This window comes from Branchiostoma floridae, chromosome 2 (assembly GCF_000003815.2).
Source record: "Branchiostoma floridae strain S238N-H82 chromosome 2, Bfl_VNyyK, whole genome shotgun sequence".
Lineage (NCBI taxonomy): Eukaryota > Metazoa > Chordata > Leptocardii > Amphioxiformes > Branchiostomatidae > Branchiostoma > Branchiostoma floridae.
Window position 1 is genome coordinate 23,350,737 of NC_049980.1, and position 14,584 is coordinate 23,365,320.

Here is a 14,584-nt window from a genome sequence, read left to right on the forward strand (position 1 = left end):
ACATGATAGAAAACAATCATCATCTGATCGTAGCACTGCAAATTTTATTTAATATACACAATAAAGGATAATTTCTCTTTCACCAATGACAGTGCATTTTAAAATGGTTAATATGACTCCTCTGTATCCATTCTAAGCTATCAAATGTAGTGGAAAGTACACAAAAATTACATTTGAATCATTCTTCAGCAAAGAGTCTACTAACACACATATCCTTACAGATTGAATATATACAAAGCTTATGTATGTGTAGTAAATTATGACCTATGTGATATATCATCCAATTTTCTTTTGTATTTTTAGTGCTAGATTTCAGTGCCTAACAGCAAAATCAAATTAGCATGCACAAGAGCAGAGTAAGCTTTCAACAAGTAATCAAATCAGAGATACACAGATAATGAAATCACTGCAGAACAACAACAGTTCTGCCAAAGGGGAGACATATCTTGCTCAAAACTAATCCCACTTAAAAGCAGGATATTACATCATCTTGTGAAGATTGCAATATGGCCAAGTTGGATGTTATCATGAAATGATGGTAGCACTGTCACTGAGAGTGACGGCCTTCTGCATGTCCCTCTGGATGTTGTAGGGCTTGAGACGTGCACCTGTCAGCTCCACAGGTGTGCTGTTCACCTTGACACTGCGACCACAGAAGGTGGTGGTGTTCAGGTTCTGTACTTCTGTGTGGTGAAACTTTTCCTCCTTCTAGATGAAAAAAAAAACAGCAAGCTTTAATGGGTTGACATTCAATCCGGCAATCATGATAACTACATAAAGTTCAGTAAGTTGATTTCTGACCATGTTCGTCAAGGATGGAGATTTATATCTGGGATGCAAAGTAACAAAAATCAGGTTTATTTTGTTATTTAAACTATTGACAGTACCTGGTGTCTAGTCTGGATACGAGAAGCCTCTATGGACATTTCTTGCTTCATCTTGGCTTCCTTTAGGATGTGGTAGTTGGAGGTCCTGGCTACAAAGTGCTCCCAGCTAGCGATGGCCTTTTCCCTCTGTCTGTGGTTGTCTCGTACCTTGGCATACATCTCTTGTTCATCCATTAGGTCCTGTACATGCAAGTACATTTGATTTAAAAATTTGCTCTGAACCTTGGCAGGTAGGCACAGTGGACTCTTATTATCTTAATTTACTCACAATTAATTCAAAGATTTCATTGACACATGTGATGCAGAAATCTACATATTATTACTAATACATCTTTTCCCGATATAAACACAGAAGTTTAGCCCATGTTCCAGGAACATATAAAGTACATGTTCCAGGAACATGTACAGGTAGTACCTGTTTTTACTAAATCTATCTTAAACATGCTAGATGCCAGTGGACTGGTGAAGAGGTACAAGAATGTAAGTGCAGACCTGCTGCTGCTGGTTGTCCAGTAGGTCCATCTGTGTCTGTGCCACGGCCTTGGCCCTCTCATCAGCGGCACGTGTGATGGTCTCCACAGCGTTGTGGTCAGCCGTGGTGGGCTGGATCCCCTCCTGCTCCAGCTCACTTCTCATCTCCTTCCACACCTCCCCAACCTTGAAGTCCAGGTACCTCTCGATCACCGCCAGCGTGACGTAGTCCTCCGTGGACATGCCAGGCAGGTCGTTGAACCCAATCTTGCAGAAGAGGGCGTACAACTTGGCCCGCATGTTCTCGGACACGTCCACAATGGCTTGACTGGGGCAGTTGGCTGGCAGAGGGATGACACCTTGTCGTTCCTGCAAGAATCAAAACATTTATGGTAAAATGTTTGGATTGAATTACTTGCATTAGATCACTTATATCTCTGATACTGCAAAACTAAATGATCAAAAATGTAAATAAAAACATTTACAGTCATCTAGCATCACTGACAGTATTTCATATAATATTGGGTATGTTTGGGGCTTACTCCTTTGTTATTGAAGGAATAATCCCAGGTAATTTAAATCTAAGAGAGATGGGCAAGAGTGAATACAAGCAGTACACACTGACCTGTAAGGTCCCTGCTAGAGGCTGGGAAACGTCAACTATGGTTCCGTCTGGTCCTCTCCTCACGCCCATCTCTGACTCCTCAGTCCTCCAGATCTCTATCAACAGGTTCGGAGCAGAGCGGTCATTCTTCCCCCTCCAAGTGTTGATGTGGACCATGGTCTTGGGATTCTCACACAGATCCAATATACAACCCAGGACAACATTCTGCATGTTCTTTGGGCACACTTCTAACAGGTCATAAAGGAGGAATACCCCCTCTTTCTCAAGGAACAGATCTTCAGTCTGGAAGGAGCCAATGATTGCGCACCATGCACAGTCCACAGTTGCTAGGAGCAGTCTGTTATGGCCCAGGCCACTGTTGAGCTTCTCTGGATCAGTCTTGAGGTACTGCACCACGATGTTGACCCCCTGAGACCCAAACAGCTCCTTCCTGTGCATGTCCCCTTCACAGAGAGCAGACACGATGAACAGCATGTCACACTGCATCTCCACATCAATGGTGTCATCTTCATCCATGTGGTGGCACGCCGTGGACAGGATGTTCAGCAGGAGGCTCATTGCTCCTTGGTCGCAGAGATCTTGGTGGATCGTCTCGTCCCCGACGGACACCATGCTCCGCAGCAGTCGCAGGCAATGTCGCATCTGAGCGCGCTTGTTGCCACGCCCACCTGTACCATGAAAACTGTTGCCGTGGCCACCAAAGTCCTCTGTCCCCACGCACCACTCCAGGAGGAGGAGGAGCCTGGTGTTCCCCTGGCACGTCATGTAGTCTTCGATCATCAGCGGCCCAACCGTGCACAAGGTAGCCATGGCCTGCAGCTGCAGCTCTTCAAACTGGGCAGGGCTCCAGTCTCGTGGGCCCAGCTGGCTCTCGTTCCCCTTGATGTAATGGAAGAGCGCCAGGAGGAGTCTTCCCTCCGACATGATGGGGATGAAGGCTGAGTCTCTACTGAGGAGGACCATGATGTTCATCAGCAGTTTCTTCAGCTCAAAGTCCTCGTGGTTGGTTTCCAGCTTCAGGTTCCTCACCAGGGGGTTGTGACTCTTCACTTCGGAGAAGGTGGTGAACAAGACAAGTTCCTTGGCATACCCCGTCTCGATGAAGTGAGTGTCCTTGCTCTGGGCCACGAGTGTGGCCAGTACGAGCAGGTCGTTTCTGAGCTGGCGATCGTAGTGGCTGTGTCCCTTGGTGAGCTGCTGACAGAAGGCATCCCTCAGACTGGAGGTGCAGGTCAGGTTGTTGAGCTGACGTTTCACGGCCTGGGTATCTCCTCTCTCCACAAGGTTCCACAGGCACTCTGTACACCTGGAATATATATTTTAGATAGCTACGTAAGAGTGAGCCACTTGTGAAGGTTAACATTTAGGAGCATTATATCCAGGGGGGCCTGATTGGTAACAATTTCATATGATGACCAATCAGCATTCACTGAGAGGTTTTTCATAGATCAATTCATTTCTATTCTATACATTACTGGGCAAAGCCCCCTTCAGCAGCATCCCGCCAAGGTAATAAGAGGTGCACAGTACTAGTGCAGCCGGTGGTGGTTGCTCCAACAACAACAACATGAACAAAAATACATTTACAGATTTGATGACACAAATGAACATTTTAATTCAGAATTGACAATTGTAATGATCATAAAAACCCTTACCTGAACATAAGCTGTCCGGATGGGTCGGGGTCGTTCAGTCGAGAACAGATCCTGTAGGCAGCCTCAGCACTCAGCATCTGGTCACAGTTAGAGTCCGAGTTGACCGAGAAGCACTGAAGAACCTTCAGCACATTCAACTTGACCTCAAGATCACTCTCCAGCAGAGCAAGGGACTTGACTAGTGTTTCTGCCACGTCGCTTTTCTCCACAACTTTGATGTTGTACTCTTTTGTGCTTGGTTTCAGGCCTTCTAGAGGTGATTTGGCATATTTATCTGCATCGCAGTAGAAGCTGACAAGAGACTGACAAAGCTGAACTCGGATGTTATTGTTGGGAACCCTCATGAGGTAGCCCATTTGAGAGATGGACTCCACCACAATTTGTGCGTATGCAGTCTCATCCGAGGTCTTCTCCTTCAGAAAAGGATAACTGCAGATCTGTAGTAACTGGCACATTGGCTCCACGTAGCTTGGGTCGATGGGGATTCTGTCTGCACACACATTTAAAACTTTAAACACTAGAACAAGGTCACGCATGAGAAACCCCCTCTGGTACTTGGCGGCCAACTTGGTAAGAGCATGTAGGTGCCTCTCAATCAAGTTCTCGGAGTAGGGGTCTGTCAGGAGTTTGACAACCCTTGCCAGGTCCGAAGATCGAGGCACCACCTTCTGTATCCCCACTGCCTCGTCTGAGATGATGTGGTTTACGATTGGGATGGGCGTTTTTGGCATTCTGGCAGTCGTTCTATGCAAGCCTTGAGTAGCAGTCGCCGCCGCCATTGTTTTCTTCTGTTTACTTGTCCACTCGTCTTCCTTCCAATATCCTTTACAGCACGATATATGTCACAAGGCTGTTGCACGTTTGATCAAAAACATACCGCTGGTTCTGGCGGTTTGTTTCAGTTGAAAAGTTCGTGCAAAGTTTCACGCCTTCGCGCCCGATCTCTCAAAATGTTGATGATCTTTCCCGATCATCGATGTTTCCCTGTTGCTAAGCACTATCGGAAGTCATAGTGACGTAGCGGAAGTCAGAAGGATTGTGGGAGGTCGACCCTTTTTAACAGAGTCTAACTACATTGGCTCTGTAGACATCATCTTCGTGGGTATCCGCGGAGGTTCTACAACAGTTTTTACAACCATGCTGGGATCGCATAAGTTAGAATTGAAGAAAAACATTGAACATAACGTTACACTTTGTACCATTGGGTGTTCGAGTGGGGATTGGTTTTACTTCTAAACAGAGTTTATATATAAACAGTTTGATAAAAAGCGTAACTAACGTTGCCTTAACGTTACGTCAAAGCTGTAACGTTGAATCTTCTAACTTCTTCTCATTCCTCTTTTTTGAAACAATGCTAACAATTTGGTTTCCTTTTTTTTACTAATGCAATGTAACGTTGCATTGTGCATTTGAAAGCATTGCCCAACTTGAACGAAGGATGTCAATGTAACGTTATTTGTTGCTAACACCACACCACAAACACGTTATATTGGTACGTTACATTGATATGTCATAACTTTACTCACATTTAGAATTATCTCTTTTTTGCTTAAGATATACAACGTTAAAGTTATAAGATCTTTACGCGCTCCAAGATTTTGACAGTTCGGGTCCTTGTCCTGCAATTTCCAGCTACCTCAACAGGCGGCGCTGCATGACGCCCAGAGCATGCTGGACCGGGTAGGGTGGGTCTCTCAGGTTAGTCAGTTATTTCCTGCTTTCGGACAACAAATAATAACCGCGTTTGTCGGTCTTTTCCCATTACCGATCGAACTTTCGATGTCAAATGCGGCTTAATAGGCAAACATATCGTCCGTGATCGCCATGGGAACATGCTGTAGTCGGCAGAAGTACGAAGAGGGCTCGAGCGAACTGCGCACCCAGCTGCAGGACAACCAAAATGGTGTGGCCACCAGCGGGACAGGATCCGCCAGCCCGCAAACTCCGTCCTCCCCTTCCACGGGACCCGGGCCTGGCACGGGAATCATAGACCTGCAGACGTCTGTTGGAACACAGAGCAAGATCTTCGTGGCGTTGTACGATTACGATGCACGCACGGAGGAGGACTTGAGTTTTAAGAAGGGGGATCACCTCGAGGTGATCAACGACAGTACCGGGGACTGGTGGCTGGCCCGCACGCTGAAGCCTGCAGCACCAGGGGTGAGGAAGGAGGGATACATTCCGTCAAACTACGTCGCCAAAGTCAGGAGCATCGAAGCAGAACCGTAAGTACCTCATCCATCTACAACCAGGGGTCAATTTCATCGATATATACAAATTTGGTTACTTTATAGGCGTTCGGTTCCGGCTGAACAAACGCAGTGAGTAGGTGTAATCCCGCATCAGGAAGTCACATAATGTGTGGTGATTAACATTGAACGGTTTCTTCTTATAAGACTTCCCCATACCACTTAGAGGTGAGATACCACTTAAAACAGAAAGTATATCCTTAACGATTTTAAAAAGATAGAATAGACACTATCTCATTTTTTTTAGATATATGGATTTCTGTATGTTACAACAGCAACAGATGTCTAGCTAATATATATATAACACTAACAGAAAGTTAGTGGTGCCAGTGCAGGGTTGTGTGAAAATGAAGGAATTTCAGCACCATGTACTGAAATAGTTGATTTGACTTATTGGGATGCTGTTAGCCCATCAATACATTTCCCTTGAAACTCCCATCTCAATAAGTGTGTAAATCATATTCGTTAAACATCAGATTGCACCAGTCGTTATAAATTACAAAATGTAATGTTATGCTTCTCCATCTCGTCTCCATGATTGTGATCTCTAAATCGGAGTCTAATTGGTCAATATGTTAAGCCTAAGGTGTGGTTTCTTTGGGTGAGTGGTCATACCACTATGGTAAAGCTTTCATTCATGCACAAACTGTATATTTGACTCTTCTATCTATGCATGTATTAATTAATGCAATCCATGTAGTAAAACTAAGAGTCCTGTCAAAGAAAAACTGCCTAGCTAATGAACATAAAAGAAAGATAACTAAAGATCATAGAAACCAACAAGCTGAAGCAATATATCTGCTTGGAGAATGGTATTTGGGCCTTGCACCAATTATGCCCAGAAGTGCTGAAGTCAGCATGACATTGATTTTGAAAATGTAAAACTGTAATATGTAACTCTGCATTCCCTGACCAAATACCAACAGTACATGCACACATGGATTTGTGTTCTTGAACATTTGAATACTTGCCCACACTTACACATGACAATGTTAAACCTATTTTTACAGATGGTACTTTGGGAAAATCAAGCGAGTTGAAGCAGAGAAGATGTTACTGATGCCTCAAAATGAGCATGGGTCATTCCTCATAAGGGACAGTGAAAGCAGACGCAGTGACTTCTCTTTGTCAGGTATGATTATGAATGTCTCTTTGCCGCACTGTATGGATAGATGGCTTCGTAAAAACTCTATGGTCCTGTATGATTCCTGTTCTGCTTCTAGTTTGGACCAAACATTTGATTGCTTCAAAATTAGTGAAATAATTTAACGATCCGAGTAAATCATTTGCATCTATATCAGTTTTACTTCAACTTTTACTAACAACTTTTTGTCAATATTTGTATAAACTGAGATTCTAACTAAACAAGACTGATAACTAGTGTACAGCACGGATTGGTACGTCTAGTATGTTTGTTTGCAAGTGTACATAGAACCATATGCCACTTGAATAGGTGTTTCTGTGATACTGACAGAGTCCCTGACTTCTCCCCACAGTAAGAGATGGTGACACAGTAAAACACTACAGGATTCGCCAGCTGGACGATGGAGGCTTCTTCATTGCTCGGCGGTGCACCTTTAACACGTTAGCAGAGTTGGTATCACATTACTCAAAAGATGCAGACGGGCTGTGTGTGAATCTACGGAGACCTTGTGCAATGGTTAGTTCACCATGGTTCAGTGCTTTGCCTCCTTTAAGAGTAGAGTTAATTTAGAATTGAGTAATACCTCATTAGATGGAATACACAAATTTTATATTACCTACATTGCTAATATTGCATTATGTATGTTTACAGATTGAGAAACCAACAACAGCAGGTCTGTCCTACAACACAGTAGACCAGTGGGAGATCCCCCGCTCCTCATTGCAGAAGGTGGGTGGAGAATATATTATGTAGTAATTTGTATTCTATTGATCCATTTATGATAGAGGTTATCACTATCATCTTTATGGGTTTGGGGATATATGGGATGGATAAGATAAGACTTCATGGCTGAATTTTCCTATTTGTGTCTGATATTCTAGTACCGTGATCTAAAAACCTAACTAAACTGGCTTGTTATACAAGAGTTTTATTTGTTGTATTGATGCACTGTCATGTACTATTTCAGGTGCGTAAGTTGGGGTCTGGTCAGTTTGGTGAGGTTTGGGAAGGTCTGTGGAACAGCACCACTCCTGTAGCAATCAAGATGCTAAAAACAGGTGAGTGGTCTAAAGCACTGCTGTACTAACAGAGTGATGAATGAAAAAGTCCATACCAGTACATGTTTTTGCCTTAGTTGTATTGATTATTGCTGAAGGTATGCACATTTCATGACCTTGCATCGATAAAGTAAGAGTAAATCTTCTCACCACGCTCCTGTGTTTGGCAGAAATCTATTATCAGCTGTCATTCCAGTCATGATTATTTGATTATTGCTGGAGATATGCACATTTTAGGACCTTGCATCAATAAATCAATGGTAAATTTTGTTCCTATGTTTCTGTGCTTGGTAGAAATCAGTCTGCTTGTACCACTAGCCTGACTAAATCACTTTTCTAGCAGCCCCTCTAAGTCAGGAGAATTGGGAACACACACATCATGTGTGCTTACATATTATAGCAATTATGGTCAGACTGAGAACTGGTGCCAATACTGATGGTGTTGTAGGTGTGATGATAGAAAATCCAGAGCTCTTTTCAGACTCATTTCATAGCTCCCATTGATAACTCTAAGAAAGGGAATGGTTGTCTTGAGTTAGAGGTGAATGGCTGGAGGCCAAATCAGTGAGAGTTTATGTAACCCAGGCTAACCGTGCACCATTCCACAGGTACCATGGACCCTGGAGAGTTCCTACAGGAGGCCAACATCATGAAGAAGCTGAGGCATCCAAAGCTGGTCCAGCTGTATGCAGTGTGTACGCTGGAGGAACCCATCTACATTGTCACTGAGCTGATGAAAAATGGCAGTCTCTTGGACTTCCTGCATGGTGGGTGCAGTTCACTTCTTAAGCACAGGATATTTCTATGGAATTCTTGTAACCATAGCAAGTCATCAGCTTTTACATGTAGTCCTAGTGGACTGTGTTACAACTAGTGTCATGATTTATGTCTTATATGCAAGTTCATATTTCCATCATTGTTAACAAAGACATTAGATGGCATAATTACTCAATGTAGATACTGCCCTTCACAGTATGCTTGTTTTGTTCAAACAGAAAAGGCATATTTCCAAATGCCATCCTTACAAACGTCATACATATCGTGAAGTTTGATAAAGTGGTTCAAACGAGTGAATATCGATTGTTACCATGTGCAAGAATATGGCCTAGGTCATATCTGCTTTGTTTTTAATTGTTGCACACATCAGTGAAAAATCTCTAGCATGTGACTTTGGTCATTACAGGAAAGGGTAGGCAGTGTAAACTGCCACAGCTGATAGACATGGCAGCACAGATCGCTTCCGGCATGGCCTACCTGGAGTCCCAGAACTACATCCACAGAGACCTGGCAGCAAGAAACATACTGGTGGGGGAGAACAACATCGTCAAAATTGCAGATTTTGGGCTGGCCAGATTAGTGAAGGTAAGCAAACAATGTTACCAGCTTGTATGGGTATTAAAGCACTATAACTTTGAACATAATCATGTTACTATATATAAGCATGCAAGTTTGTTTTCGCATTAATGTGGTTCATATTGTTGCGTCCAAAGAGAGATTCCATGCAGCGGACATTAATCTGACTCAATGTTGGCCAAAGAGACTCAGCAACTATAAGTATAACAGGTTTCAGTACCAGGCTATATACCGTATGTGCATTATGTTATGGGTTCGTGCATACATGCAATTTTATTTGATGTGGCATCATGCATTGTATATCAGTTTTGGAGATTCAAAGGTATTTGTTGATGGTTGCATTGTTGGGTGTGCTTACAGGATGACGAGTATTCCGCCAGAGTAGGCGCCAAGTTCCCTATCAAGTGGACTGCCCCAGAAGCAGCAAACTACAACAGATTCACTATCAAGTCTGATGTCTGGTCCTTCGGTATCCTGCTCACAGAACTGATCACGTATGGTAGAGTTCCCTATCCAGGTAAGCAAGCTCACCTGCCGCTATTTGTATCATTTTCTGTTACACTCTTTGTGGCTTTTGACATCTCTTTTAAGGTTAAATTATGTCATTTTTATTTGCGTATCCATCTTTTCTGGCTTAAACATTTTGACATTGTCTATACAATACCAAGTTGACAATACTAATATGTAAAAGATAGCAAATTTTTAGTCTGCAACAAAACTATGCAGACCAGTACCACGACCTAGGGGTAGAGTGTATGGCGTGCATTTGGCTTCAATTCAAAGAATTGAGAAATGGAAGATAGATGCTTTTTCTTAGCCTCTACCAGGCTTCGTGGTTTGGTGGTCTAATTGTAGAAATTGGTCAAATAGAGTAAATACAGTACGCTAAAATAAAGTCGGCCGGCTGAGTAGGGACATTCTCCAAACCACACGCCTGTGCGGACTCGGCATCAACAGTAATATAAAATTAATCCCCCAATTATTTGTACAAAGGAAGTAGCTCAGCGCTGGAGATAATTTAAGTCGTAAATCGTCCAGCGCCCAGTGGGGTGCGGCAGGCGCGTGGAACAGCTGGGTCTGGGACAAAGGTGAAAATAAGAATGACAACAAAACGCATGCGATAAAAATATTGCCAAAGACGACTACGTCATTTTCAAAGGTGTAGCAACATCGATTTTCAATGATAATTGTCGGGAAATCACGGTAGAAGATGGCCTTTTTGGCTTGTGTTTTGACAGCCCGAAATTTCAGCATGGCGCTCGCGAGGTCAATACGGGTCATTGGGATAGCCTACTGTAATGCGGGTAGAAGCCCGACAATCGACAAACGTGACAACAAGCGCGGGTGATTTGTTATAACTTGTTTTTCTCGGGAAATTTCTCATTTATCAGAAGGTATGGGACTTCTAAAACCCATACCAGGAGATAAACAAAATCACAGACGTTGTTTTCATGGGTGAAATTACTAAAATGAACCAGTCATTTTTGCCGTGTTGCCGGATTTGAAAGAAGGTTTCCGTGCGGACGGTGCCGTGACCATGTGCTAATGGCCCGCTCATGGTGGTAGGACAATCTATTTTCGCAAACATACAGTTATTTTCGGGCCCGTTGGCTGCAGTTAATAAAGTAACATAGGTATCTAGCGTTGTTTTAGATGGTACCTCTGACCGCTTCCTGTCACATGTTCCTTGACCGGCCGCTGCTGTCAAGTCCCGTCACGGGCGAGTCGGAAAGCAATAAAAGGGTAATTTAACCACTTCGCACCTATTAGATAGCGATTAGTCGACTACAAAGACGATGCCGAGTCCGCACAGGCGTGTGGTTTGGAGAATGTCCCTACTCGGCCAGCTGACTCCCCTAGCGTACTGTATTTACTCTATTTGACCAATTTCTACAATTAGACCACCAAACCACGAAGCCTGGTAGAGGCTAGCTTTTTCTGCCTAGCACTCAGTGATTGTAGAAAGGCTGTTGGCAATAATTGCTACCAGTGACTAGCCAAATGCTGCAATCGTTGATATTTTGTGCAGTGGCTATAAGAAAGGGCACCATCCCCACACACCCAAAGGTGAGGGAAGGAACCATAGAATCATCTCCCTCATGTTGTTTTTGTGTGCAGGAATGACGAATGCAGAAGTGCTTCACCAGGTGGAGCATGGCTACAGAATGCCGTGTCCCCAGGGCTGTCAGGACACCCTGTACCAGATCATGCTGGAGTGCTGGAAGAAAGACGAGTGGGAGCGACCCACCTTCGAAACCCTGCAGTGGAAACTTGAAGACTTCTTCCAGCTGGATTCAACACAGTATCACGATGCTGCCGCCATTAATTGATATCGGTGTAGGGTTAGCTCTAGGACCAAGTTGTATCCAGTCACAGAGATTTTTATAGCAGTTAGACCATAGGTTATGCTCCTCTTCTCTTAGAATATCCTTGAAATGGATGTTACCTTTTATATGAAGCCACTACAATCTTTCAGCTTTTAAACAGACAAAAGATATGTTTGTGCCAATTCTGCTGTGACCATATGATTGGGGTTGTGATCATGTGATACTCAATCATTCAATGCCAACATCTTTTAAAGCTTTTGTAAGGAAAAGCCAAGTCCATGTTGATTGCACAATAGAGAGGTAAGGGGTTTTTTCTGCTATGGAACACATGTGTTTCAAACAGCCTTTCTTTGGGACAGTGCTCTATCTAGGCTAGGTATGTTTTTACTTGTAGATATGTTTTTTCATGAGATTATGAAGGATAGTGGTAAATCAAAGAAAAGCTAATATCATATTACTGAGTAGTGCTTTTTCTGTTACTGTTAGTACAACGGATACTCAGCCAATCAACCAGACCCATGTTACTTCATGCAGGACAGGTCTTCCCTCTGGTATTATACCAGGTCTATTAATGCTGTTAACAATAGGTTGTACAACTAAATATGATTTATATATTGTTACTGCCTCATTGATTTTATTCAGAGGTGTGATGACAGTTTATCAGAGAACTGCAGCTTTAACTTCTACCTTTCCTCTACACCTGGTGGTATTTCATGAAAACTTTTCTTCTAGTCATACAGATGTGTTTTAGCTAGGTTTGAATTTTGTGACTTGAATCAGCAAAGAACATGTGGTATCAGGACCTATGTGTAGAGACATGGGTCCCAACGGACCATAACACAATGTAGCATATCCAGAAGGGCTGCTGGTAGAACTTAAGCTAGTTCTTCAAACTTACACTTGCTCACTTGAAAACCGTGTGAATACATTTTGAACATACTATAACATGTCAATCTGTAGTTGTTACTGTCTTTATGTAATGTTGCTCTTCCACTAGCCCTTTTGAAAGTCACAAGGATTCAAACCTTAGAAATTTTATATCCTCCACGAATCTCAAGTGAGATGTATGATATTACCTGTGCTCTCACATAGAGAGGTTCATGAACCATATGTGATTGTTGATAAATCTACCCTGTAGAAAAGACCCAGGATGTAAGTCCTCATATTTTGTATGTCTGTTCTTGAACTTTCTCGAGATCCTTTTATGCAATGTTGACGTAGTGATGAAAAGGCCAAGGCCTTTTTTGTACCTTTGTAGCCAAACTGAGATGAACAATGACAAAACTGGGTACCAATAGGATAATTTTTTTCTTCTTTTTAAGGTACATTTTGGGCTAAGCTGTAGAATGAAGTATCTCTGTTATGGCTGACTGTATATAATATATATAACTACAGCTACATGTAACGTTAATCCCTCGCTCTACATGTAATCAGTGTTTATATACATGTAGTATAATATCAATGTTGATAATGTGTGAAGTTCTTGTACATTTTGACACAGTGTAGTTTTGTTTTATCAGAGTATTTGTATAATTTAATCCTTAGTTTAATTAATCCATGAACAATAATGTTATGCAATGTTTCCAAACTTGTAGCGGAAGGTAGTAAAAGGGCTTGTTTACAATGATAGTTCAAAACTAGCAACAATTGCAAACCATTGCAGTATAAAGGCCTGAATACCATTCACAATGTACAGTTTGATCAGTCTACTATTATGTTTTTGGACACAGATTTTGTGTTTTTTAACATCCTATATAAACAGTTACAATGCAAGTGCCTTTTGTTTATAATTAGGTATTGATGTATGGATGTATTTTTTGGCATTTGCTATTTTGAATTACATAGTGGATTTTAATTGGTACAGGTACAGGACAGCAGTTTCTTTGAAAGGTATGTACAATGTAAGCAAAATAAATATTGCGTACAAATCAGTTGGTCTTTTGGTCAGCTGTTACTTGGGAGATATTGCAGCAGGGTCCACATCAATATAATCACTTTTCTCTCAGACTGGTGTGCTTTGATACAGCCTGTTCTTTTGTCACTGTTATAACACAAAGAATAATAGCTCTGCTTTCTTCAGTATTTCATCACACATTCTTGTTCATATACTAGGCAGCACCCCTCAGTTGAATGTAATTGGGGAGATTGCTGTAATTTCAGGTGGACCATATCATATTAACTAAGGCCTGCAATTTGTTGTAGTGAATTCCGTTCAGTCACTGTCCATGGGTTCTGAACTTCTAGCAATTCTTATAGTTACATTGCAAACTTTTATTAGTATCTCCATATCCAGCAAAGTTTTCATGTATCAGAACCTGTCAGCCTACAAACATCGCACAACCACTGGCTGTACTATATTAGGCTTCTATCTAATTAGCTCTTCAACTACCTGCACTTATCCTACATCAATTATTAATAAGAACAAAACACTTAATGGCATAATTGTATTATACTTGATTTATTTTCTATTCATGTCTTCTGAACAGACATTACCATAATGCACCAGCACCATTATCATCAGGCCATCAACAGTGACACATGCCAAGTTAACACATAGTATACCCACAAAAATCAGTTATCTTGGAGATACTCCAAACTGATATGTCTTGACTAACTTCACAACAATCAACTGGTCAAAAACAGCTGCAGTGTTTTCCTTGCTGCATTAGCATGCTGTCTGTGTTGTGTTCCCTTAAACCCACTATGCTCTTTAATGTTTTTCCTAACAATTTTAGCAAGGCTTTATTCATTACTTCCAATTTCTTCCCAAAAATAGCAGGAAGATATATCAAATGTTATACTATAGTAACTTATA

General features: G+C 42.1%; 2 protein-coding genes across 2 annotated transcripts; one reads left to right on the top strand and one right to left on the bottom strand.

The window, feature by feature from the left end:
* Positions 1–27: 27 nt before the first annotated feature.
* Positions 28–4,668, bottom strand: LOC118404313 (cilia- and flagella-associated protein 69-like). The gene is made up of 5 exons (XM_035803384.1): positions 3,639–4,668; positions 1,984–3,289; positions 1,380–1,727; positions 888–1,067; positions 28–708 (listed from the first exon to the last, which is right to left on the bottom strand). The coding sequence occupies exons 1-5, from the start codon at positions 4,415–4,417 to the stop codon at positions 526–528; spliced, it is 2,796 nt and encodes a 931-aa protein (XP_035659277.1). The 5' UTR covers positions 4,418–4,668; the 3' UTR covers positions 28–525.
* Positions 4,669–5,288: 620 nt separating this feature from the next.
* Positions 5,289–13,774, top strand: LOC118410406 (tyrosine-protein kinase Src42A-like). Its single transcript, XM_035812104.1, has 9 exons — positions 5,289–5,863; positions 6,898–7,019; positions 7,384–7,547; positions 7,683–7,760; positions 7,999–8,089; positions 8,698–8,856; positions 9,273–9,451; positions 9,803–9,959; positions 11,561–13,774. The coding sequence occupies exons 1-9, from the start codon at positions 5,463–5,465 to the stop codon at positions 11,770–11,772; spliced, it is 1,563 nt and encodes a 520-aa protein (XP_035667997.1). The 5' UTR covers positions 5,289–5,462; the 3' UTR covers positions 11,773–13,774.
* The last annotated feature ends 810 nt before the right edge of the window (positions 13,775–14,584 follow it).